At 25.7% G+C, this 25,445-nt stretch overlaps 1 protein-coding gene across 1 annotated transcript; it reads right to left on the bottom strand.

The window, feature by feature from the left end:
• Nucleotides 1–15,005: 15,005 nt before the first annotated feature.
• LOC145835804 (AN1-type zinc finger protein 2A-like) lies at nucleotides 15,006–23,651 on the bottom strand. The gene is made up of 8 exons (XM_082943522.1): nucleotides 23,571–23,651; nucleotides 23,078–23,120; nucleotides 22,147–22,321; nucleotides 20,364–20,557; nucleotides 18,770–18,853; nucleotides 16,925–16,976; nucleotides 16,505–16,566; nucleotides 15,006–15,860 (listed from the first exon to the last, which is right to left on the bottom strand). Exons 1-8 carry the CDS (start codon nucleotides 23,617–23,619, stop codon nucleotides 15,722–15,724), a joined length of 798 nt encoding a protein of 265 aa, XP_082799648.1. The 5' UTR covers nucleotides 23,620–23,651; the 3' UTR covers nucleotides 15,006–15,721.
• Nucleotides 23,652–25,445: the final 1,794 nt, after the last annotated feature.

Here is a 25,445-nt window from a genome sequence, read left to right as displayed (position 1 = left end):
TATCTTAACTAGTCTAAGTTTTTCATTAACTTCAAACAAGTCTGGTAACCCTATATAAGTTTAAATAAGCTTTATTAAGACTAACTTAGTTCATTTGAGTAAATGACAAACATTTAACTTATTTTTTAAGTTGTTTATGTCCATTTATAAAGTGAATTACTGAAATTTTGTATTAAGTATAATAATTACAGTATAATGCTGCTACAACAACTTAGTGTAAAAAATTTGAAACTAAAATTTATTTCTTATAATTTTGGTTTGTCATTTTAAAACACATTCTATTTCATAATAGATTGGAAGCTTCATGGTTAACTTAGATTAAACTTATTAACAAAAAATCATACCTAAACTTTAAAATAACTATCATTGTTATAATTAAGACTCATAGATAGGGTCAATGACTTTTTACGTTTATACACAATACTGTTTTGCTATTGGAATTTTAAGTTCTCTTTTCTTTTTCTTTTAATAAAAATGTTATTGCTTAAAAATTAAATCATCTAATTTCTAAGTATATTTTACTTGAATTAATAATTCAAAAGATACTTTAATCTATTTAAGATATCTTTACTTGGATATATCAAAAAAAAAATTCTTGTAAGTTAATGTTTTAAAAGTTTTTGAGTTAAGATTTTCAAAAAATATTCATAAACTATAAAATAACACTATAAGTAGAAATTTCAAATAAATATTTATTTATCTTTTTATTGATTCAAGACTATATAGAACTTGAAATATGACAAATTACATACAAATCTTAAAACTGATTTAATAAGTGTACTCATTTTTAATTGGTGTTTTTGTAATTACAAGTTTAACCAAGTTCTTTTTTTACAAATATTTTTTCAGACTCTTAAATTTGCAACTTGATAAATAAAATAATTACAGTGAAATGTTGATCTCTTTATAACTGAACAGTACAAAAATTTAAAAGTATGTTGTCCTATTAAAACAATTTATAAATTCAGAACAATTGTTTTAATGCAACTCCTAATGGCTTTTACCACACAAACTTTTTTAGATATTTGATCAAACCTGTTTATTGTAATTAATTTAACAATTCATATATATTTGAAATAAACAGTATAACTTTTTCAGAATTAATAATATAAAATATAAGCAAATTTAGTTTAATTATTTGAAATGTAAACAAATTGTCAGGTAAAATTAAAGTTATTAATTAAATAGAAAAATTCAAGCAAATTTGTTTAAATTACTTTAACTCAGCTTAAATTCCAAAAAATATCAACCAGCCTGGTTTAGACGTGAATGTAAGCAACACTATTTTTACTTGCATAATTATGCACACACATGTCTTAAAACCAACTCAAGACAAAACTATTTAAATATAAACAGCCTTAAAGCTAAAATACCAGTCTGAGTTATATCAAACTAGCTTAAGTCTACCTTAGTTTGTTTTTCAATTGGAAAAGTTGGATCATGAACTAAAAACTGAAAACTTCACCAAGTTAAAATAGCAGTTCTTATTTATGGAACTGCTGTGGAAAAATATTATATAGTTAAAATAATTTAGAAACTAAAGCTTAAGTATTTGATTTAGTTAGATATTTGACATAATTTACATCAACAAATTTAAGGGCATGGGGGGTTAAACACTTTTTTTTTTAATTTAATCTTATTTTATAGTTTTTACTAAGCTACAAAATGCTTTTTACAGATTTAAAAACTTCAAAATAATTTTTGAGATATAGCCGGTCAAAGTCGGAGGCAACAATAGGTTCCTTATTATAAAACTTCTATTTTTTTTTTTTTTAATAATTTTTGACAAAGATTTCTTAATATATCAAGGAACATTTCCTGAAAATTTGAGGTAGTTATCTCAAAAAATGTAGGAGGAGATAGATTTTTTGTAATTTCTAGTTATTTGCATTTTTAGTTTGCACCTCCCATAAGGATCCTATTGTTGCCTCCGACTTTTTAAAATTTCTGAAATTTTTAAAATCTGTAAAAAGCATCTTGTAGCTTAGCAAAAACTATATAAAACTGGATCAGACTTCCAAAAAAGGTGATTACCCCCCTATGCCCTTAACTCTTCAAAACTAGCCTGAGATTAACAAAAAAATACTTAAGCATGAGTCAGCCTGCGTTTTTCAAGTATTGTGAAGAAGATAAGCAGATTCAGCAGGATTTTTATCCAGCTTGAGTTAGAGTGTGGTAACCATATTTATTTGAGCTTAAAAAATTTTTTAGCAATTATAGACTATAGATCCTGTAACTAGATTTGCTAGGCTTGTAATGAATTTGTGGAACTTAGTAACAAGCATTTTTACACAATAAGTACTTAATTAGCCAAAATGTAAATAAATAAATTCTGCCCATTAAGTAAATTAACTAATTTATTGACCAAAAGTACTCATGATTTAACAACAACTACATAAATTTTGCCATCATCACCAATAAAAATTTTCAAATAATTATATTTAAAATTTCAATAAGATTCCCAAAAAAAAAACCTTGGTTTTTATATAAATAAGGCTAACTTTGATCACTTATTTGTTAAAAAATACTTAAAAATTTAACTGTTTTATTTTTTCTACTTGTTTTATTGTACAACTATGTAATCTTCAAACTCTTTTAATAGTTGTTATCATTTATTACAATTAAATTAGTCCCATCTAAAATGTTATTCACAAAACCTTGGGCAACTCCGTTATTAGCAGTCATTATTTAGCTAATCAATAGTATGTAGAAACTTTGGTTGCTTGATTTAAATCAGGGGTCGGCAAACTGCGGGCCGCGGGCCACATTACAATTTTTATTCAACTAATTTAATAAACTAATATTTTTGAAAACAAAAAAATAAAATTTTAGTGTTACACTTAAATGATATTCTATAGCTTTTTTTTTTTTGTTCAAAGAAATTGTCTTTAATTATGTTTTTTAAAGCATATAAAAAACGTTATTTTTTGATCTGGCAACTCCTGGTTTAAATCATGGTTTCCAACCACTCAAGGGCTTGTAATTAGGATATTATTTTAAAAATGTAGAAAAACCATGATATAAACCAAGCAACTAAAGTTTTTAGATACTATTGATTAGCTGAATAATGACTGCTAATAGGAAAGTTGTCCAAGGTTTTTTGAATAACATATTTATATTTCCTGAACTTCTCACAGGTTACTTTAATAACTAGTTTTTTGTGCAACTTTTGTATAATCAATAATTTTATGGTAAAAAATGTCTTAACAGGGTTGCCAAAGGTTTTTGGAAAATTTTCTCTAGGTTTACAAAATTTCCTCCAGGTTTTTAAAAGTACACATTTTTTGGTCTATTTATAGTTTAAAGTTAAGTTTAAGGTAATAAACTGTGTTAGATAGTATAAAAACATTGAAAAGATAATGCTAAGCTACATTAAACGTGTTTTTTAATTTATAAAAATTTTATGATGATAAAAGAATTTTATCTGTATGATACATTTTTTGTTCCAAATCAAAATTTAACTTTTGAACATGTAAAAATTGTTTAGAATCCCAAGTTTTTTTAGTGATTTTTGTTCAAAATTCCAAGTTTTTCAAGGTTTTATTTCAAAGTTTCTCAAATTCTGTGTTTTTTAGCCTAAATTGTCAAATTCCAGGTTTTTTAGCCTAAATTTTCAAATTCCAGGTTTTTCCAAGTTTTGAGATTTTTTGGCAACCTTAATCAACTTCAAATACCACCTAAAAACACTAAAAGGTAACATTAATTAAGTTAATAGATGAAATTTAGAAAAACTGAAAAATGGTTGAACTGAAGTCAAAAATTAGCCAAAAGTTTAGAAAAAAAAAATTCAAACTAACTAAGTTTTCAAAGCCTAAACCAGTCTGAATGTGTGACAACCATATGCTACTCTTTGAAAAAAAGAAAAAACCTGAATGACCAAAAACTAGCCAAAGTGACTGGAGACTAACCTGAGTTTATTATATACATCTTTTTTTTTACTTCTGCTGCAATTATACTTAGCTAGTGTGCATTTACACTATTGGACATATAATATAATTACCACAAAATAAGGTAATAGATTTTAAAAGTTGTTTAATCACAACAATATCAGTATAATTCATTCTTTGATAGTTTTTAACATTTTTTTATATTTTACATAACTCTAACAGGGTTGAAATTATTTAAGGTACAAAATCCAGCCTGAGTGACCAAAAACTAGTTTGAGTTATATCAAACTGGTCTTTAGACTAGTTATATATAAAAAGAGGAAGCATTTATCAAACAAAATTTTGAACTTTTCACAGAAACGTTTTCTTCTATAGCAGGGCTAAAAGAGAAATTAGTTTGTTTTTTATTACTGAAGTTTATTTAGCTGCTACTTTTAAAGTCATTTCAACTTTATTCAAAATAATTATTAGAGGTGCTGCCATTTAAACCCAGTTTTACAAAGAAACTTCTCATTTTTTTAGTTTAAAAGTATTCAAGTGATTTTGAATTATTTATGCATAAGTATTATATTTATCTTAACTTGTAAGTTGAAAGTATTAAAACTATGCAAAAGTTAAATGACATCATAATAGCAGCAATTAAATACACATCATTCATAAGCAACAAAATAAATACATTTTATAGTCTTGATATAAAAAAAACCGTATAAAACAGGGTTGCCACTAGTTTATGGAAAATTTTCTCCAGGTTTTAAAAAGTTTTTTTTTGGGTCTATTTTGAGTTTAAAATTGGGTTTAAGGTGAAAAACTGTGTAAAATAGTAAAGCAACATTGATAAGATACTGTAAAGCTGTTTTAAATGTGATTTTTACTTTATAACATTTTTTGATGATTACAAAAATAGTCTATTATATTTTTGACAGATTTTTTGTGTCAAATTGAAATTTAGCTACTCAAGATGTAAAAATTGTTTAAAATTCAAGTTTTTTAAAGGTTTTTTATGCCTAAATTTTTAAATTCCAGGTTTTGTGGCACCTTGATAAAACTGAAAAATTGTTGAACAAGTGCTGCCCAAGTTTTAGTAAACAAACTGTTAGTCAAGCTTAAGATCTAAAAATACCAAAATTTAACACTAATTTCAGGGAAAGAATATGTTAGACTATCTGAATTATCTTGAGCAGCCCGAGTGTGTAACAACCCTGAAAAGACAACTAAACCTTAGAAAAGTATTTCATTTATAAGTAAGAAGAAGTTAAATAATATGATAATGTGGATTAAACTATAAGCATTTTAATACATTTTTTTAGGCTTATACATATGATACATATATCAGGGTGCTTATATAAAAGGCAGCCTTTGAACTTTAACCTGGTAAACTTATATGCACCCTACTGCTCAACTTTTTTTTAAACACTTAGGCCAAAACTGTTAATATATTTTTTCAGACTTTATGCAATGACAAAATACCAAGAGAAGTACATTCAAGTTGTATTAAAGAAAAGCTAGCTCTAAAGAAGGAAAGTATTGCATAAATTAGTTTCAAGATTATATTAAAATTAAAAATTAATTATATTAACATTAATTATGAGAGTACTTAAACTTTCTCTAAGTCAAATATAATACTAGTTATTTTATTTACAACAACTATTAACTAGTCCTAGTTGGTCTGAGAGTGTGGCAACCCTGTTAAATGCAACACACTTTATAAAATAAACAAAACTTTTTTTGTCTCAAACAATGAAAAATTGAATTTTCACTTTAGTGCAAATGTGTAAGATAAAATTTTAATTGATGAAGAAATGACATCACTGACATTTAGTATACACTTAACAATGAGAATTCTAGTCAAATAAAAATTTTAAAAAACAAATATCCAAAGAAAAACGTAGCTGGAAAATATGCAGAAATATTACCTAAAGCTTCACAATACTTATTTCAACTCATACAAATAAACTGAAATTCAACCCAACAAATACTTTTCTGTAAAATAGTATAAATCAGAGCCTGATGTAATTGTTACCTTTAATACACGGCCATTGGTATACAAAATATATTTTTCAAGGTATGAGAACATGTTGGTGACATGGTGGTTTGAGCATAAATTAAATAGAACATAAAGATAGTTGATAAGGTAGTAAGTGTTTCAGTTAAATTTAATTTTGAGAAAAAAAAAATTGGAAGCATTTGCGATTAGTCAAGCATAAAAAAGTGCCCTAAATATTTACCTAAAAATCCTTAAAAAATTAAGTTACTAACACAATGCTTATTAAACGACAAAAAATGCGCTCATACAGGGTGTACGAAAAAAACCTTTCGGTAAAAGACTCATACACAACGGAAACAGTTTAATATCTTATCCAAGACTGAACTTAAAAGTTACTTATAAAAATTTGAAGGTTTTAAGTGTTGTTACATTAAAAAAAAAAAAATATTTTTATGAAAAACTATAGCTTAAACAATGTATAAGTAATTTTTTTTTTGTTTACTTCTTTTTTTTAAATAGATGTCATAACAATTGTAAAAAAATAACAAACATTTACAGCATTAACTAGAAAAAATGTTATGTTTAGTAAGTATAGTTTATTATAGTTTATTATTTGTAGGACGACAATAATAAAACGCACAAAATATTTGGTCCTAGGACCTGGTATACGAAGAACCTTTCGGTCATCGATTCGCACACCACGGATACCTTTTAACATCTTGTCCAGGACAAACTTAACTTAACAAATTATTAGTCATAAAAATCTAATAAACTATTAAAATCCGACGCAAAACGCAGTTTTTTTATCTTAATAGTAAATCAATAATAACCTGTATTATTGTTCGTATATTTCACTTAAGATATTACTAAAAATTTTTACAGAAATAAAAACTGTTTAGCACTGAATAAATGTATGTTCTTTTTTTTACATAAATAGTTTTGGTCCATTTTATTTACATTAGGCCGTTTTGCTGAACAACAATCGTCAGACGCAAAATAATAAAAGCTTTTATATTAGATAGAAACTTTTTTTGTCAGAATAGCTGTTATTCAGCCTAAGGCAATAAGTAAAGTAAACAAAATGTTTGTGTAAATTATATCTTCTCATCTATTAGACGTTAGAGAATTCATAACTCTGCTTTATCTGTTTCTATCAAAAATAGTATATTTGTTATAACTCAAAATGTCATACTCGATTAACTAAGAGCAGATTGGCTTGTAAAAATGTGGCATTTAAGCTGAAGTTAAGACTAAACATGAAATTTTTCATATAAAGCTATAAATAGCAAAGTTTTAAAATAAAAAAAACTATTAATTTTAAGACTTACTTAAATTTAAAAAAATTTACTTACTGTTACTTAAAAAATGCAAATAATGCAATACCTACTGAAAACTTAATAAACGTTTGTCTGTTTAATATAAAACACTCAAGTAATTTTAGTAAATAGTTTTGAACTAAAATAGTATGGCTGGATAACTACAAACATCCTTTTTTAATGAACTTCCTATTTTATGTTAGGCAATGCATACAATAAAACAAACACAATTTTTTTTTTAACATTTTTGAATTATTTTAAACGAAACAAACTATTAAAACAGAAGAAATATAAACAACAGTACTTTGATTAAGTTTAAAATTAGTCAAATTAAGATAAATTACGTCGTAAACAATTTAACTGTTATCGGAACGTTTTCTTAAAAGGGAAAGAATTGAGGCTTGTTTGATAGAGCTTTCTTGTTTCTAAGCAAAAAACTCACGGAATCGGATGAGTTGTGACACACTTTCTGGTGTGGCTTCTGGTTGACAACGAGAGTAAGCTAAATAATCATCCATTTTCTGCATGGCTTTAGCGTGAAAGAATGGACATTTAGATGTTTGGGGAACATCGTTTTCGTCTTCAACACCCTCATCGGCCTTTTTTTTGTTGTATCCAGAAATCAGTGGAGCAATTCCTTACTCGTTCATGTGTTTACACTCAGGATCATCGCAACTCATCCAGTTTTAGATCATATTGTCTGTAAATAAGATTTCTAAGCTTAAAAAGTAGTTTATAAGCTTTTATAATTAAAAAAACTACAACTGGATAATTGTAAGAAAATGTTTTAGTTTTTAAATTTAGATGTTTCAACAAGCATTTCGTTTGTTAAACATTTTTTATTGTACTACAGTGATTATTTTTCAGTGAATGTATGAAAATAATTTGTAAAAATCTATAACTTTTTGTGGCATAATTTTTTTGGAAAACTTTTATCTTAAAGTAGCTATTGATAATATATATATGTTGTTTATTGAACGATAAAAAAGCGCTTAAAAAGTTTGGTCTAAGGACCTGGTGTACAAAGGAACCTTTCGGTTATCGAGTCGTACACCACATGCTTATAAAGTTTCTTACGAGTTATTACACATAGTTTTTTTTTTATCATTTAAATATTTAAATCTTTAGTAATAAAACAATCAGTTAAACGAAAAGAAAAATGAAAGAAAATAAAACTAAACGAAAATTAACTGAATTTTGTGTTTAATAATGTACTATGAATCTTGTTTAGTAAAATAAGAACTAAAAAATACAAATAACTTTAGATTAACTTTTAAAAGGAGATAAACAACACTAGTAGCAAACGTGTGTGTATTTGAATTGTAGGTTACAACCTCTTTAAAGAAAGTAAAATTTAATACGCCTAAATATTTTTACGTTAAAAATTTATAAGTATTTTGTGCTAAAAAGGTAATTTTTATTTTATAAAATAATTTAACTTGAACAGTAAAAATAATTTTACATTTGAATACTTAAATAAACTGTTGTAATTTATTATTTTAATTTTTAAAGAAGTGACTTTTACTATAACTGAACTTAACTTTTATAAATGAAAATATGAAGATAAGTACTGTAAAATTTATGCTTTTAATAAGAAAAAAAAACTATAATAGTTTTAACAATAATGATATTAAGAACAAGAAATTTCTTTATATTTTTCGGCGAAAGTCAGCAGAGCAGAAGTCTGGACTTTCGTTTGCCGTGAGACAAGCTCAAGTTTAACAAAAGGGTTGATCATGCTAATTCGATCATCAGATTACAAGTTTCGGTAGACTGAGACCGGTTTCGTCCTTATTAGGACTCATCAGTCAGTCACAACCGAAAAACCTGCAGTCGTCAATCTACAAACGGTTTATCATGCTTTCACATGAAGAAACCATATGCTGGCAATGATCAGTCACGTCAGCATTGTCGTTTGCCGTGCAACGTTTAAAACATTGTCCACTAGGCAAGACATCTGGTACGCTCGTGGTTTTTCGGTTGTGACTGACTGATGAGTCCTAATAAGGACTAAACCGATCTCAGTCTACCGAAACTTGTGGTCTGATGATCGAATTAGCATGATCAACCCTTTTATTTTAGAATATATATACTTTTTTTTGAATACTTGTCCAAGTCTAAAACTGTAGTAATAGAAAGCAAACAACTTTGCAAACATAAAAAAGAAGATTTTTTTTCTTTGATTTTTTCAAAAAAAAAGAGATTTTTCAACTTAAGTTTGCTTGAAACAGTTATCTCAGCTTAATATTTAAATACTTTTTTTACTGCTAAACTATAAACATCTATAACTAGTTTTTTGCATTTGTATGCTAAAAAAGGAAAGTTTGTAAGTATTCTGAACTTAATTCAAAATAGTAATCTTTAAGAATGATATTTAAAATAACTAGATAGAAAATTCCAAAGCCTAGACTAAACCAATGTCATTCTAACCAAACAAATAAACTTTCGAAAAGTATAAAAAAATAAATTAATTTTTAATTGTTCACTAGCTACATCCTCTGTACCAAACCAGTGGAAAGTTTCATATGTCATACCAGTGCACAAAAAAGGTAGTAAGTACAACCCTTTAAACTACAGACCCATTTCTTTGACAAGCAGTTTTTGTAGAATTTTCGAACATATAATTTCTCTACAAATACTTGATCACCTTTTTTTAAATAAGCTAATTTCATATAAACAATTTGGTTTTCTACCTAATCGATCATCTAGTTATCAACTGTTGAATTGCTTACACTCATGGTTGGTTTCATTTCTAAGCAATTAGTCAACTAAAGTTATTTACACAGACATTCAAAAGGCTGTTGACTCTGTATCCCATTTTAAACTAATAAAGACTTTAACTCAATACAAAATTCATAAAAGTTTAGGTAGCTGGTTCAAAGAGTTTCTTGAAAACAGAACCCAAAAAGTAGTTATTGGTAGCACTTTTTCAAAGTCTTTACCTGTTTTCAGTGGAGTGCCTCAATGAGGGGTTATTGGCCCACTTTTATTTATAATTTATATCAATGATATAGCTTTAGAAGTAGATGTTGATAGCAACATAAATCTTATTGCAGACGATACAAAAATTTTTAGCCATTCTAACACAATTCTACAAAAATCTTTGGATAAAATTTATCATTGGCTAAAAGAAAGAAAACTAGTTTTAAATCCTAGTAAATGTTAGGTTCTAAACATTCAAAAAATACATCTAGTATCACTTCTGAATTTAGAATAAACAACATAAGGTTACCTTAAACTAAAGTTTTTAAAGATCTGGGAATTTTTATTGCTGAGACCTAAAATGGAACCACCATATCAATAACGTTTATCAAATTGCATCAACTATTTCTTTTCAAGTTTTAAAGAGTTTTAAATCTACAGATATAAACATTCTAAAGAAAATTTATCTCGTTTACATTCGTCCTAAGTTAGAATACAACACACCAATTTGGTTTCCATACTTGAAGAAAGATATTAACCATCTTGAATCCATTCAAAGAAAATATACAAGAATAGTCTTCAACCGTTGCAACATCTCATACACACTTTATTTTGATAGACTCTCAAAACTTGGTATTAAGTCTTTAGAGTATAGAATGATTGAGTTTGACTTAATTACTTTTTTCAAACTAATTAATAGTGAAACTACAATTAATTTACAGTCTATTTTTAAACCTCATAAATGTAATTATTTACTGAGAGGTAACAACAGAAAATTTATATGCAGACATAATTTCAATAATAATGTTTGGCATAATTATTTTTTTATCGTTCAGTTGAATAATGGAACAAGCTTCCAAACGAATTAGTTTCTTGTAAAAAAGTTGAGCATTTTCGGTTAAGGTTAAAAAAGTTTGATTTAAATAAATATTTTGTCAGCAAAATTCATAAGTAATTTTTTTTTGTTGTTATTTCTTCATTAACCACTGGTTGTATTTGTCTAATTTGGTTTAACCTATAGCTTTACTTTATTAGCGGCGCCTTTCCTCTGTGTATAACAAAACCTGTTTCTTAATACATAGTTTATTGGCCTGTTAAAGTGCTTGGGGCCTTGGGTTCTTAAGTTTTGTTTATAGTCAGTATTCTCAACATTTATCAGCTACTACGAAAGTCCAACAAACGCTGAGTTATCTGAGTATTAAAGATTTGAAAGTAAATATGAAGCAGGCTCTCCTAACAAAAGTGAAAAACGTTGTTCAGGTAAAAGCGGTTCTAGTTAAAGGAATAAAAGTGAAACAAGTTGTATGGATAAAAGTTAAACCAGTTACTCAAATGAAGGCTGAACCAGTTGTTCAAATAATGTGAAGCCAGTCGTTCGAATGAAAGTGAAACCAGTTTTGGAGTGAAACCATTTGTTCGGGTGAAGTTGAAGTAGGATATTGTTGTTCTCTTTTCGGAAGCACCGGAATTATAAATTTTGTGTTATAATTTTTGTGTTTTTATGTTAATTCTTAAACTTTAATTAGTTAGGCTCAGTTTTTTTTTTTTCATTTTTAATGTACAATTTTGGTTTGTTTTTGTCTTTTTGTTGTATGTCTTTCTGTATAAGTGGCCTAGGTTTTGATACCTGGGTCCTTCGGATGACAATAAACTTACAATAATAAAATAAATATTTGGATATTAAATGACAAATACTATTAACTCCTTAAACAAAAGTAAATAGACGAGTATATACTTGGTTAAAGTAGATTTAGTATAGAAGTAATTCAAGTGAAGTCTATTAACTTAACAACTGCTTTAATAAAAACCAAATTTCATCATTTAATGGATTATTAAACTTTAAGCTGTAAAACAAAAATAAAAAGACAAAATTGAAAAACAATAACGTGCATGCAATAACCTACAAAAGTATATACAAGATAGTATATTCAAAGCCATAAAAAGTATAAAACATTTAATGGATATTGCTTCAATTGAACTTAAAAGACCAATGTCACCTTAGAAAGTGCGAGGTTAAACCGAGGGACACTTTACTAAAAAATAACAGTCAGAAAAAAACTATAAAGAGGTAGCATCGGTATGTTATCATAATATATTCTAGAAAAATGCTTACAATTAATTAATTTTTCAGACAAGTCATTGTTCACTACATTAATTGGGTTAAGATGACTTTGGTCTAGACTCGATTGTATCAACTTTCTATTGTTTTTTTATATGTTAGGTTATTAGTAAAGTATTTTGAAATAAAGTACTTCTGTGTAAGTTTAATCACTTTTTCGAAGCTTATACTTTTTAAGCAGATTGAAATTTAAATACAGTAACATCTCGCTTATTTACGCACATTGTGTCCACAGAAAATTTGCGTAAAGATACGAGAGATCGTAAAGATACGAGAGGTACCAAATATACTTACTATAATGGTTGTTTTATGATATTGCTTCTAGTTAAAAGCAGACTGGGGACTTTTCCACTTTTAACAATTTGTTTAATTTATTTACAAATATGAAAACAAAAGATAAAACTATACATATATATAAAGAAAAGGATATAATTGATAAAAAATAATAATACTTGTAGATAATTTTACTAATTTTAATAATAAGTAGATTTTATCTTTTTTCTTTATTTGTATGTGACTTATTTGATACTTAACACTTATATTCAAGTCTACTAACCAGATTCAATTTACAATTAAGCATTTGTTTACAATTAAGAAATGGTGTGGTGTCTATATTAAAATTTGTTTCTATACCATTTTAGAAAAATATGCATTTGATTCTGTATTGGATATCTTTTTTCGAAGAAAAATAAAATATAAGAAAAATTTTTAATGAAAATAGTTTATGTTAATACAACTTTTTCTTATTTGACCTTTGCCCACATAAGAATAAACTTGTCTTGTTCTGTATTAAAGATATACTTATGGATTTAAAAAAAATCACAGTAAACCTAATTTGTGCAACAATAAGAAAAATTAAAATTTTTATTTTCTGAATTTTTAAGAATTTTAAAATGCGTAACTAAACGAGAGTGCGTAACGTCACGAGTGCGTAAAGATGCGAGAGGTTACTGTACCATTGTTTATAATTCAAAGTATTACTAAGTTAAGTAATGTATATATTTTTTTTCATTGAAATTTTTTAAAGCTAAAATTTTTTTCTTATTATCAGTTTATTTTTGTTATCAAAATTTTTTTAAATATTTGATCATTATATATATCTATGGCTAGCTGTCAAAATTGCACGAAGATACTTTTGCACGAAGAAACTTTTGCACTAGGGGATAAAATTGCACGAAATAAAATTGCACTGAGATATTTTTGCACGGACTAATTACTAAAAAAAAAATTTTTTGTTAGTTTTTTTAAAAATATATTATTAACTTTTTTTACTATCACTGTTACCCCTAACCTTTACCCTCGGTCGGTAGCTTTCTTTTATTATTAATTAGACTTTTTTTTAATAATTGTTTTTACTGATTTTTTTTAAATTTTACTTTCACTGTTACCCGTACCCTCGGTCAGTAACTTTTTTTTTTTTATTAAATAATTTTTTAGTTTTATTTTTCTGTATTTTTTTACTCTTGTGCAAAAATGTAACTCGTGCAAATTTGGCTTCGTGCAATTTTGTTCTCGTGCAATTAAGACCCGTTCCCATATCTATAGTAGATCTAAATTGATTTTTGAGTTTTAATACTCTTAGTTATTATTTTTTAAATAACTTAAAAAAAAGTTAAAAACCGAAAGGTTTTTTTCGTGCACCAGGTCCTTGGACCAAACTTTTTGAGTGTTTTTGTCGTTCAATAAATAATATAATATTACTTAGCACTATTCAAGACCTTTGCTAAAGTTTATTAAAAAAAAAGAATATGTGTTTCATCTTTGTTTTTTAACTTCGTACCAACTTAGATTATAATATGTGTATCTAATTCAAAGCTGTCTGAAGATTTTTCTTATAATATAAAAAACTACTAAAATATTTTTCACTACACAATTCAAACAACAAAATTAATTGCAACAACAAATAGAAAGTCCTTCACCACATCGAGGTAGTTAAAAGCCTACATACAATCTGCAAGAGTGTATCCTAGAAAAAATGGAGACAGCCAAAGCTAACAAGAAGTACAACTCGAAATGAAATTATTTGAAATCTGTCCATTTTTCAAAGAAACTCTGCTTTTAATCTTATTTAAAATTTTTGTAATAGTTAAGTGTTATCTGTACCTCTAGAAACTCGTTTTTATAAAGAGGATATGATTTCCACTTATAAACTTTAAATATATAAATTTTCTTCAATAGGGCTATTTAGAAAAAAACTAAAAAAAAATCCAATTTGTACATAAAATTAAACCGTACGATAATAATGTCCAAAAGCAATTTTTTATTTTAAACACTTTAAGTAAAGCCTTTACTAGTTACAAAGTTTACTATTATTTCTAACTTCCAACAGCTTTTCATGTGAATTCGATTTATTATATGTTTTTTGCAAACTTTCTCAGGTTTTTAAAAGTACACATTTTTGGGTCTAATTTTAGTTTAAAGTTAAGATTAAAAACGGTGTTAATTAGTATAAAAACTCTGAAAAGATTCTGTAAAGCTGCTGTAAATATGTATTTTAAATACTGTAAGAAAGGATAGAAGCTAATGTAGTTGTATACTTGTGTCCATTAAAAATAATTGCTATAGATTTCCAAAGTTAATGGTCAATAATAGATAAAATACGTTATGTTAAATCCAACTGTTATAAAACCATAAAATATTTGTAATTATTAAGTAAAATAAAATAAATTAAAATAAAAACGTTTTTTAGGCTACTTACGATTTTAAATAGCTTTATCAAATTAAAAGTAATTCCAGGAGTTAATACTTGCTAAAATTAAACAACTGTAAATATTTGATTTAGTTTATTAAAACTTTACGAAGTTAAAAGTGCCAAGTTGTTTAGAATTCTGTTTCAAAACAGTCATGTGTAAAATGAGCCTGTAAAAATATAAATTTTTATTAACAGCACATGCATAAATTAGTAAAGTAAAATATTTTTACGTTTAGGTAGATTTTTGATGCAGATCCAATAAACACTTTACACCAGTTAAATTGCACAGCGAAAAATAGTTTGTAAGGCAGAAATATACTTAAAAAATACTAAAAACCAAAATAAAACATTTGATAGGATATGTTTGTGTGTGCGATAAACAAAATAAGAAAAACAATTATTATCGTTAATAGTTTTTAAAATTTTGTTATTATGTATTATATTTTGATAAGATAGATTCAGTATTGAACGTATAATACGGCAATATTTCATAGTTCAATATAAAAGATATGTAAAACTTTACTCATATATAGTACATGATAAAACTTAAAAACTGTCTAATGGACTGAAAATACGCCAACAAAAGGTAACACTAAAATAAACTCTAGTATTAATATTATTAAAATTTACTTCATTTTACTAAAGCTACTACACCTAAATTTTTATAAGACTTAGTTGTGTTAAAATTTTTTGAGCGTTACATCTTTACTTCTTCAGCTGTAACTATACTTTGTATTCAAAAAAACATTTGCTTCAGCCAAGAAAACAATCAAGTAAAAAATATTTTTAAAAACAATTTGTTCACATGACTCCGCATGAGCTCGAACTCGGTTGCGGGTTGTCCCTGTTCTGTTGATCTCTTCTCCTAGCCGCCAATCTTCTTTCGTTCTCCTCATTCTGCAGTTGCTCCGCCATCATCTTGTCTTGTTCTTCTTGCGTCCTGAAAATATTTAGTTGTGATATAATGGGTTCTACAGAATTATAAATGTACTGTTTATTGCAATATTCCTTGAAAACAGCTCTTATGAAATTGGTAGTTTATATTAGAAAGAAATAAAGTTTTACATTTTGCTTAATATTATTAAATGTATAGATAGTCTATGAAAAAATTTAAATAAGAAGTTTAAGGTATAACGAAATTAAAGACGAAATAATTACTAATTTACTTGTTATAAAATACTTAGTTTTTTCATTATTAACTTAAAAAATACCATTTAAATCATTTTAAACTTGACACTAAAAAATATAAATAATTCTTAGTATATTTAATTTTTTTCCTTTAAAAACTTACTTGTAAAAGTTTTTTAAAAATAGAAATATTACAATAAACTTGTAAATACCAACGCCTATGACGTAGCAATGAAACACAGTTTATTATATTGCAAAAATTTGAGAACTTATTTACAGAAGCAGCTAATAATTTTACAAATAGTTTTGTATACCTATTGAAATGATTAAATTTATTTCTTATTTGTTTTAGTAACACTTTATAATTTACTGTGAGTATTAACAAATAGTAATTGAGAAAAACTTTACAAATAAAAATCATGATTAGATTAGTTTAGATGCAATAGTAAAACTAACATAAGAGCTTGAGTATCATTTAAAGAAAGCTGCAGAGCATAAGCCAGTTGTTCATCTTCTGTCTGTTTAAACAAATTGACTTATTTATTTAGGCTTAACATTGAAATTTTAAAGATTTAGGCATAATTAGACTAATATACTAAAAACAATATAAAATAAACAACAATAAATAAAATTAGCTTCAATAAAGTTCAATAACTAAATGTTTTATTGTAAAAAATACTTAGTTTTTAGGTCAGGGATATCTAAAATATAAAATAATTATAAACATCAAAAATATCTTCCAAAAACTTTGTAATCAAGGTTTTGAAAATAATGTGGCCGACGTAAGTATAGTACAAAATGTTAAACACCTAATTACTTTAACTTAAAATTCTTTTAATTTTGTTTGATGAGTTTTTTAAAATAACTAAATCTTACCATATTCCTACTTCTACCTATGTTTTGTTGATTTCGCCTCTGTTCGCGGAGTCTGTAAAAATAAATTACAAAATTGAAATAAAAAATCTCAACAAAGCTATAAAACACCTGTAAAAAATTACTGAATGTTAGAACAACATTGAGCTCTACTTGTGACGAACAAAACTTTTGAATTTTCAACATCCAAGGTTGCCCAATGCTTTTGAGAAATTTCTTCCAGGTTTACGAAAGTAAAAATTTTTAAGTCGTTTTTTAGTATAATACTAAGTTAAAGGTAAAAGTATGTCTTAAATAATATAACAAAATTTAAAAGATACTGTAGAGCTACTTTAAATGTGTTTTAGTAAAAAAAACTATTGAAGACAATTTTTTAAAATCTATATCAGGGTTTCCCCAAAGTGGGCGATTTTAGTAAGTTGGGGGGCAATATTTAGTAAAGGGGCGAACGGGATTTTAAAGTTTTGAAACTTACAAAAGAAATTCTTGAGTTGCAGATGAAAGTTTTTTGAGTAGTTTTGTTGGAGGGGGCAATAGATTTTTAAATTTTTTTATAGGGGGCAATTTAAAATAAAAGTTTGGGTTACCCTGATCTATATGATAGACTTTTTTCGTCAAATAGAAATTTTACTACTACTGTACATGTCAAAATTGATAAAAATTCCAATTTTTTTTCAAAAATTTTCAATTTTAAGAATTGTTAGCCTAAATTGTTAAGTTCCAGGTTTTTCCAGATTTCAGGTTTTTTGAACAACCTAATTACCTGAATATTTTTTTAAAATATAATAAGAACTAGGTATAAGTACAAAAAAGCTGGTTAATGAATGTAAAAACAAAACATTCTGACTTACATTTAAAAACTAGTTGTAATCTTGAACATGTTGAAACAAGTTCTTTATACATTATCGAAATAAAGGATTGTTATTTAGAATAAATATTTAGCCATGACTTTCTGTTTTTTTTTTTGAAAAACTTTAGTTTTGCATTATATACTAAATAATTTTATTAATATAAATAATGGTTTGGTTTAATTAAATATAGGAAATCTTCAAATGTTAGATATTTTACAGGGTGAACCAAAGATTCTTGGACCCTTTTTTATTTAAAAGTGAAGATATAAGAATAATCAAATATTTTTAAAATCAAAGCAGTATTTAGTTTAACTATTTTTATTAATATTTTCAAATTAGTTAGACAATATAAAATAATAAATTTCTATAAAAAAAGGAATATTTTATCCTTATTGTGCTGGAACGACAAACTCAGATAAATTAAGCTGTCAAAGGTTGCCAAATTCAGTTTACCATGTTGTAAAAATATTTAAGGAGCTTGGTACATCTGAATATATTCCTAAGAGTGGAAGACTTTGCTCGATTAAAAAGTTATTAATACCGTTTGAAAAGTAGGGAACAATCTGAAAAGGTCATCAAGACAAACAGCTTAATAAATGTAAGCTTGACCTCAATAAGAAGAATTATAAAAAAAAAATATCAACCATTTGCTACCCAAAAAAATGAGAATTTATCATAGAGACAATTTTTTTATCTATATGATAGATTTTTCGTATAAAATCAATTTTTTATTATTTAACATGCAAAATTTGTCTAAAACTCCACAAGATTTTTTAGTGATTTCTGTTCAAAATTTCAGTTTTTTCCAGGTTTATTTAAAAATTTCTCAATTTCCATGTATTTTTAGCCTTAATTTTCAAAATCCAGGTTTAGTGGCGACTATGAGTTCTTTCTAATAGACCTACTTTTAATTATTTCAAGAACTTTTAGCTAATCTAAATATTTATTGGCACTAAGTAAATAAAACCACTTTTGTATGGTTTGTAATTATATTTACCTGTTTAGTTCTGCACCAGATTGATTTAGTGTGGTTTGTTGTGGTCTTGAACGGTTTATACTGCTACTTTGTCTTGCTTGTTGACTGTGAAAATTTACTTACTTTATAGCAGCATAAGAAGTCAAAGTACTATTTAAAATAGTGTTAAGTTAAACAGCTGAATTACAGAAATTTCAAAAAAAAAAAAAATTTCAAGTAAAATATCGTACAAACTTTTAACGAAAATTAACAAAATATAAAAACCAAGTTAAAAGCAGCATAAACATTTTAAAACAAGCTTATAAATACATGAACGTGTTTTAAATATTTTACAGAAGTTTTGATGATACTTATCAAACACTGGAAATTGAACTACTATTTATTTTACCAAACTGATTTTTTTGTTTATCTCAGAATGAAACAATACTTGTTTAATTTATCAACCAGTTTTAACTTCGTGTTTTATACATGATAGCTTTCATTTTTTATTTGTACAATTCTATCAAAAACCATACTTGAGAACAACTCATCATTTACAACAGATATGTTGTTCTTTACATAGAAATTAATTAATTTTTCATTTGAGGTTGATAAGTCTGTTATAAACCTAAAATTTTTTGAATCGTTTAGCGTAACTGTAATACTATTTCAATTACAGTATTATAAAAAATAGTTAAATCATTTGAAAAAAATTAAAGCATGATTTAGGGATCACCGATTATTAAACTATTTTTGTTCAATCCCATTAAACTTTAAGAAAATTGGTTTAAGTAGTATCTTTAACTAAACACTATTGGGCACTGGCTTTACAGTTCATACAACTTAAAAGTAAATAAAGCAAAAAAAAAGAGCTTAAAAAATTGATAGCTTAAAAATAAACATAGTTTGTAAGGTTACATGACAATTCAAATTCATGGGGACAATTCAAATTCTTAAAGAAATGTTTATGAGACCATATGTCAAAAAGAAACATATATTAAAAAAAGCGGTTGTAGTTCTAATTAATAAGATCATGATTGAAAAAATAAACAGAGAAACAAATTTTCAAAAGATAATTTTTAAAATAAATGAAAACTAATTTTAGTCATATCTCAAAAAGTATTAAATTTTTTTCAAAAGTAAAAAAATAGTCTGCAGGTGTTGGTTGGACCTAAATACTTATTTTTTTAAATATGTTTTACTTTTTAGTTTGTGGCCCTTGATAAGAAATTTTAAGAATTTAATTTTTGGAATTTGAATTGTTGTTCACCCAGTTTGTAATTTAAAACTTCAAATAGTGATCATTAAAAAAAGCTATTTATAAAACACACAACTATTTAACTTTTATAAGCTTGTTTAAAACAATAAACAGTTTTCAAAAAGAAAAAATGTTTTAAGGACTACTGCGAACATACACATATTACCTAAAATCTTTTATTGTGTCACACAACGTGAATTAATAGTTATGTAGATTTAAGATAATAGAAATAAACTTTAAAATATATTTATTTTTCGTGAAAGTAATTTTTAGTATTTGATAAAAAGTTATACCTACCATTAGCATTAACTGACTAATAAATGAATTTTATTTAAAAAAAAAGTAGAATTAAAAAATACAAAACAACTGAAAAAAAACCTAGACTTTGTTGCGGTTATTTTACTCCACCGATCTCGCATCTTCTGATCATGGTAGCTGGTGGTTTGCTTTTTTCCAGTGCAATTGTGATCTTGGGGGTGGCGATGAAGGAGACAGAAATTCATCTGACATTTCTCACACTTAACTTCAATCCACTCCTTGTGTTTGCATTTTCTAAACGAACATCTGAAGGCCTGTTACATTTGAAAAGTTGTTATTTTAATAAAACTTGTTTTAATTCCACACAAATAAAACAAACAAAAACTTTAGAAGATTGCTTAGGCCAGCAATTCTTAACCTTTTCTTTTTATGCATTACCCCTTTTTGGAATGTTATTACCAAATTTACCCTGAATATACAAAGTATGTAGTGTTTAATTTTGAGGAATTTTTTTGAACTTTAAGCTTATTAAGTACAAAAAATTTTAAAATTTAAAGAGTTTATTTAACTTTAAAATTACAGTTAAATACTAACTTATTGATTGAAAATACAATTGACAAAAGTACTTGTAATCAAGAGAATTTACTCCCTAAAACAAGGGAATATACCTAAGGGGTAAGTTTACCCCAGGTTAAGAATAGATGTATTAGACTATTTAAATATTATTTAAAAAAACTATATTGTAGCTTAATTGTACTATAATGAATATTTTAACTATCTATTCAACTATTTTATTAAAAAAATAAACTCTATCATAAACAGCTCTTGTTTAGAATTTTGTAGCAAATATCAAAATATCAATGTAAAGCCTCTATATTTTTGAATTACAAGTTCTAATATAAATCAGACTTAAATTTTGTCATATAAATGGACTAAAATTTAAATTAAGTAGAAGAAAGTATATTATTTTAAACAAAATTACTTTTATATTTTTGTTAATTATCATCGAGATTATTTTTATAACAAAAAAAAAAACTATTAGAACTATTGTCTCTAGTAAAAAAATGGGTGCACAACTATTCAAATTCCGACAATTCAAATTCTTAAAAATAAATCAAAAGGGCCATAAATAAAAAAGTAATACATATATAAAAAATACATATGTAGGTCATATTAAAACCTACAAGCCATTTTTTTCTTTTTGCTAAACACTAAATATTTTTTGAGATATGGATTAAATAAAGTAAATAACATAGTAATTTTTAGTAATTTTAAAACATCTTGGAAAACATTTAACATTTTGCAAAAAAGAAAAAAGTGGCTTTTAAGATATTAAAAAGATCTACATACGTATTCTTTATATTTAAAATTTATATTAATTATTGAGATATAGTCTTTTAAATATTATTTTAAAAATTAGAATTGTCGGAATTTGAGTTGTCCGAATTTGAATTGTTATGTATCCAAAAAAACTCCTAAACAATGAAATAAATTCAGCTACTTTTTTGCAATGTATGTGGTTTTAATTGTTTTAAAATGTTTGACTATTTTTGCAGTTGCGGTTGTATGTGATCAAATTATACAAACATTTTAAAATTAGTCAAATACACAAATTAAACTAAAAAATATGAAGTTTAACAGTTAAAAAAAAATTGTGGAAACTGGTTATATTAGTTTTAATAAAACTTAAACAACTACTTAATTGAAAACTATCATAAAACAAGAAAATGAGTTATCAAATTTCATGTCAAATAAATTAAAAAACAGTATTCATTAAAGAGTTTGTTATGACAGAGAAAAAATAGTATCTTGATAGCAAAATACTCAGTGAAAGAGTAAATTAAATGTTATAAAAACATAAAAACTAAACTAGATCAAGATGAGAAAACAAATTAAAACAAACATTTTTTGTTGACTTAGTATTGCAACCACTGGCAATATGCCTGCTGACAACTTCATCAGGTGTTTGACCTGGTAAAATAGGTACAGGTTTGTTGCAGAGTGGACAGACTGGCACTCGTTTGTCTAACTGACCCACTTTTGTACAATTGTGTTTGCCATATTCAAAGTGGTCTTTGCTAAAAATTATAAAAATTAAATCTAATATACTATAAATGATACATTAGATACGAAACAAATAGTATAAGCGAGTAAAGAACTTACAGCAAAAATAGGAGTTATCTAATGTTAATATTACTTACAGAAATAATGAACTTTGTAGAAACCTAAAGGAAATAGTTAACTCAAAAACAAACAACATTTCATTTTAATACAAAATGCAATATCTTACTATTATAAAAACAAACTAGATAAAACTAGTACATTATCTTATTTTAAGAGTTTATTGTAATATTAATTGAATCATAATGTTTATCTTTGTATTTTATAAATACCATTTTAAAATTCAATATATAGTATTACTATATATCCGATAAACTTTTAGTTGTAATTTAGGTAACATAATAATAATAAAATGTTATTTACTAAAATAATTAATCAGCTCAAACAGTTAAATATTTTCTTTTAAAAATATAATAACTTATCAAGTTTTTATATAATGTAGAACATGTTTGTTACAGAGGGCGTTTATAAAAGCATTGAGAATACATTTGATAGAAAAAAAGATTTAATGTCTTATATGTAAATATATTTTTTACTTTTACAAAATTAGACAACAAATAAGTTTTCATTCTTTTTTAAAACTAGGCATAACAATGTTGTTGACCCAAGTTAAACTGTTGTAAACTTAATAATATACTTTTTCATTAAGTAAATACTTACTAAATTTTAAGTATATATATAGTAAAAAAATATTATTATACAAAAAGACTCACCAAAAAACTTTGTTGCATGCTTTACATGTTATTGGTAGCATATCTAAAAAAATTAAACTTTTTAATATAGAAGAAGGTTTCATTAGTTATATGTTTAAATTGTAAGGCATCAAATTATTATAGTAAAGAAAAAGGTATTTCTATAAGTGCATTAGCACGTTGCGGTCTGTTTGAGCTAAGATTATGCAAAAAAAAAGTACCTAACGTTCCACATGAGTAGTTACACTACTAAAATAGGTAGAGAATTTTTATGTTTTTTAATTTAGAGAAACATTAGAGAACACACTCTCCCCTCTGCAACGATAAACGTTTTTTGAAGGTCAAGTGAGTTTGAGCTCATCATGTGTTACTCCACCTGCCCTATCTTTAAACTCATCAATAAAACACTTTACCTTTTAATATACCTTTTAATATAATTAATTTAAAAATTTAATAATTAATGATTTAAAAAAAACTCTTAATTGAAGTTTTAGGTTAAAATAGTTCTTCTTACCCAATAAATTGCATTCAGCACAATGTTTTCCAATATGAGGTAACTCCATGTTAGATTATAATGTATAAAAGATTATAATCTAAAAATTGATAAGTTTTAAAATATAAAATCCTCACCTAATTTGATTGCTACTAAAATGTTTTTGACTTTGAAACTGCAAATTAACTAATTAAATTAACCAAGTGTAATATTAATATTTTAAATAGTACTATACAAATTAAAAATTATACAGTAAAAATAAGTTTAAATAGTTATAAATTAAACAAGTCTGCATTTAATAAAAAGTTTTAATAACTTAAAAAAAAGCTCAACACAGAGTTAAATTATACTCTTTAAAATAATTTGTTAGTTTTAATCTGAAGTTTAAACCAAGTAAATAGTTTTTTTATGGTTTTGTATTACATTCTAATAAAATGTACTTAATATTTTACTCTTGGAGTGCTAACTCACTAACTATTTAAATGACTTTAATTACAGCAACACTAATATACTTCCATTATGCATAACATAATAATTCCCTTTCACATCTTAATAATCTACTCAATTCAGAATAATAAAAAAATCTAAAATGTTTTTAAAAAAATATCAATTTTTCCAATATAAATGATTAAGACAGGCGCGTTCAAACCGTTTTTTTATATATACAAAAAAATTTAGTCTAGAAAATTCAGGAAAAAAGGGAGAAATAAGGTTTAAAATTGCACTTTCATACCATGAGACTGCTATTTGGAAAACAACCATCAAAATGCTTGTTTACACACAATTTGGATATTATACAAACTGGAACAGGTTGCGCCATAATTTAAACTAGTAAATCTGGCGGTGGTAAATGCTACACTTTCTTGCACTTAGTTAGTCATTCATACATCAAGTCTTGACGAATCAAAAAATAAAATTAGTAAAATTTTTGCTTGTTAGATTTTAATAAGCTTTATTAAGCCATAATATTTGTGTTCAAATAGCAATTTTCTATTTAGGCTGATACTGGTACTTCTTATTCCTTATCTCAGCTACGGTAAGAACTTCAAGTTGAGTAAAAACTTTTTGGCTGTATTAAAAGTGCTTTAGAAAAGAATAAAAAAATTAAATTTAAAGAACGAATGTTTTAGGTTTCATTTGCCGAGCTAGAAGATCTGATTTTGTACTGATGAGCGCTACTTTTGTTTAGGTTATCATTTTTGCAAGTGTGACATTTGTGCACAAGTATCATTTTTGCATAAATAATTTATTTTGAATTAATGAAATTATTTTGCCATTTTCGTTCTGTTCGGACAATTCTACTAGAATTAACTTTCACTTAAAATTTTCAAAACAAAAATGAAAACTTTTAAACACTAAATTTAACGTCAACCTGTTAGTCCTCATTCCTCAACTTTAATTTAATTTAAAATAACTCCATCATTGTTAAACCATTAGTTTTAACTGTTGAAACCTTTTAAAATATTTAGTTTGATTTTAAGTTTTTTAACTGAAGACTAAAGATAAACTTTTTACTCATCCTGCTCAATCTAGTTGTTGAACTTTATGAATTCTAGCTTAGTAATAGTCATGTAAAGGACTAAAATCGCTCTAAGCTTGGCTAGAAAATAAAAATTTGAAAAAAATCAATAATTGAAATAAATTACAAAAACTATCAGACTTTAAGAAGTAAACAATTAGCTTCCTAAAATGTTTTTGTTTTATAATTTTTTTGTACTTGAAAAAATAATACAATTTATTGAACGAACAAAAATCATTCAAAATGTCTAGTCGTAGTACTTAGTGGACGAAAAAACCTTTTAGTTTTTAAGTCGCACACCACTTGGATACCTTTTAACGTCTTATTCGGGACAATATAGGTTTGTTTTAAACTTAAAATTAGGCAACTTAAACTAA

This window comes from Thalia democratica, chromosome 5, assembly GCF_965202585.1.
Source record: "Thalia democratica chromosome 5, ktThaDemo2.hap1.1, whole genome shotgun sequence".
NCBI classification, from domain to species: domain Eukaryota; kingdom Metazoa; phylum Chordata; class Thaliacea; order Salpida; family Salpidae; genus Thalia; species Thalia democratica.
Note: the sequence above shows the minus strand (reverse complement) of the source record. Positions and strands in the feature narration are given on the sequence as shown.

Bases quoted from the DNA above. Each gene is read 5' to 3' on its own strand.
- LOC145835804 (XM_082943522.1), bottom strand. From the start codon at position 23,619: ATGGAGTTACCTCATATTGGAAAACATTGTGCTGAATGCAATTTATTG. The intron at 16,567-16,924 runs GTAAGATTTAGT...TTGTTTAAACAG, and splicing joins TAGGTAGAAGTAGGAATATG to ACAGAAGATGAACAACTGGC. The intron at 15,861-16,504 runs GTTAGTTTTACT...AAATATTTTCAG, and splicing joins AATGATACTCAAGCTCTTAT to GACGCAAGAAGAACAAGACA.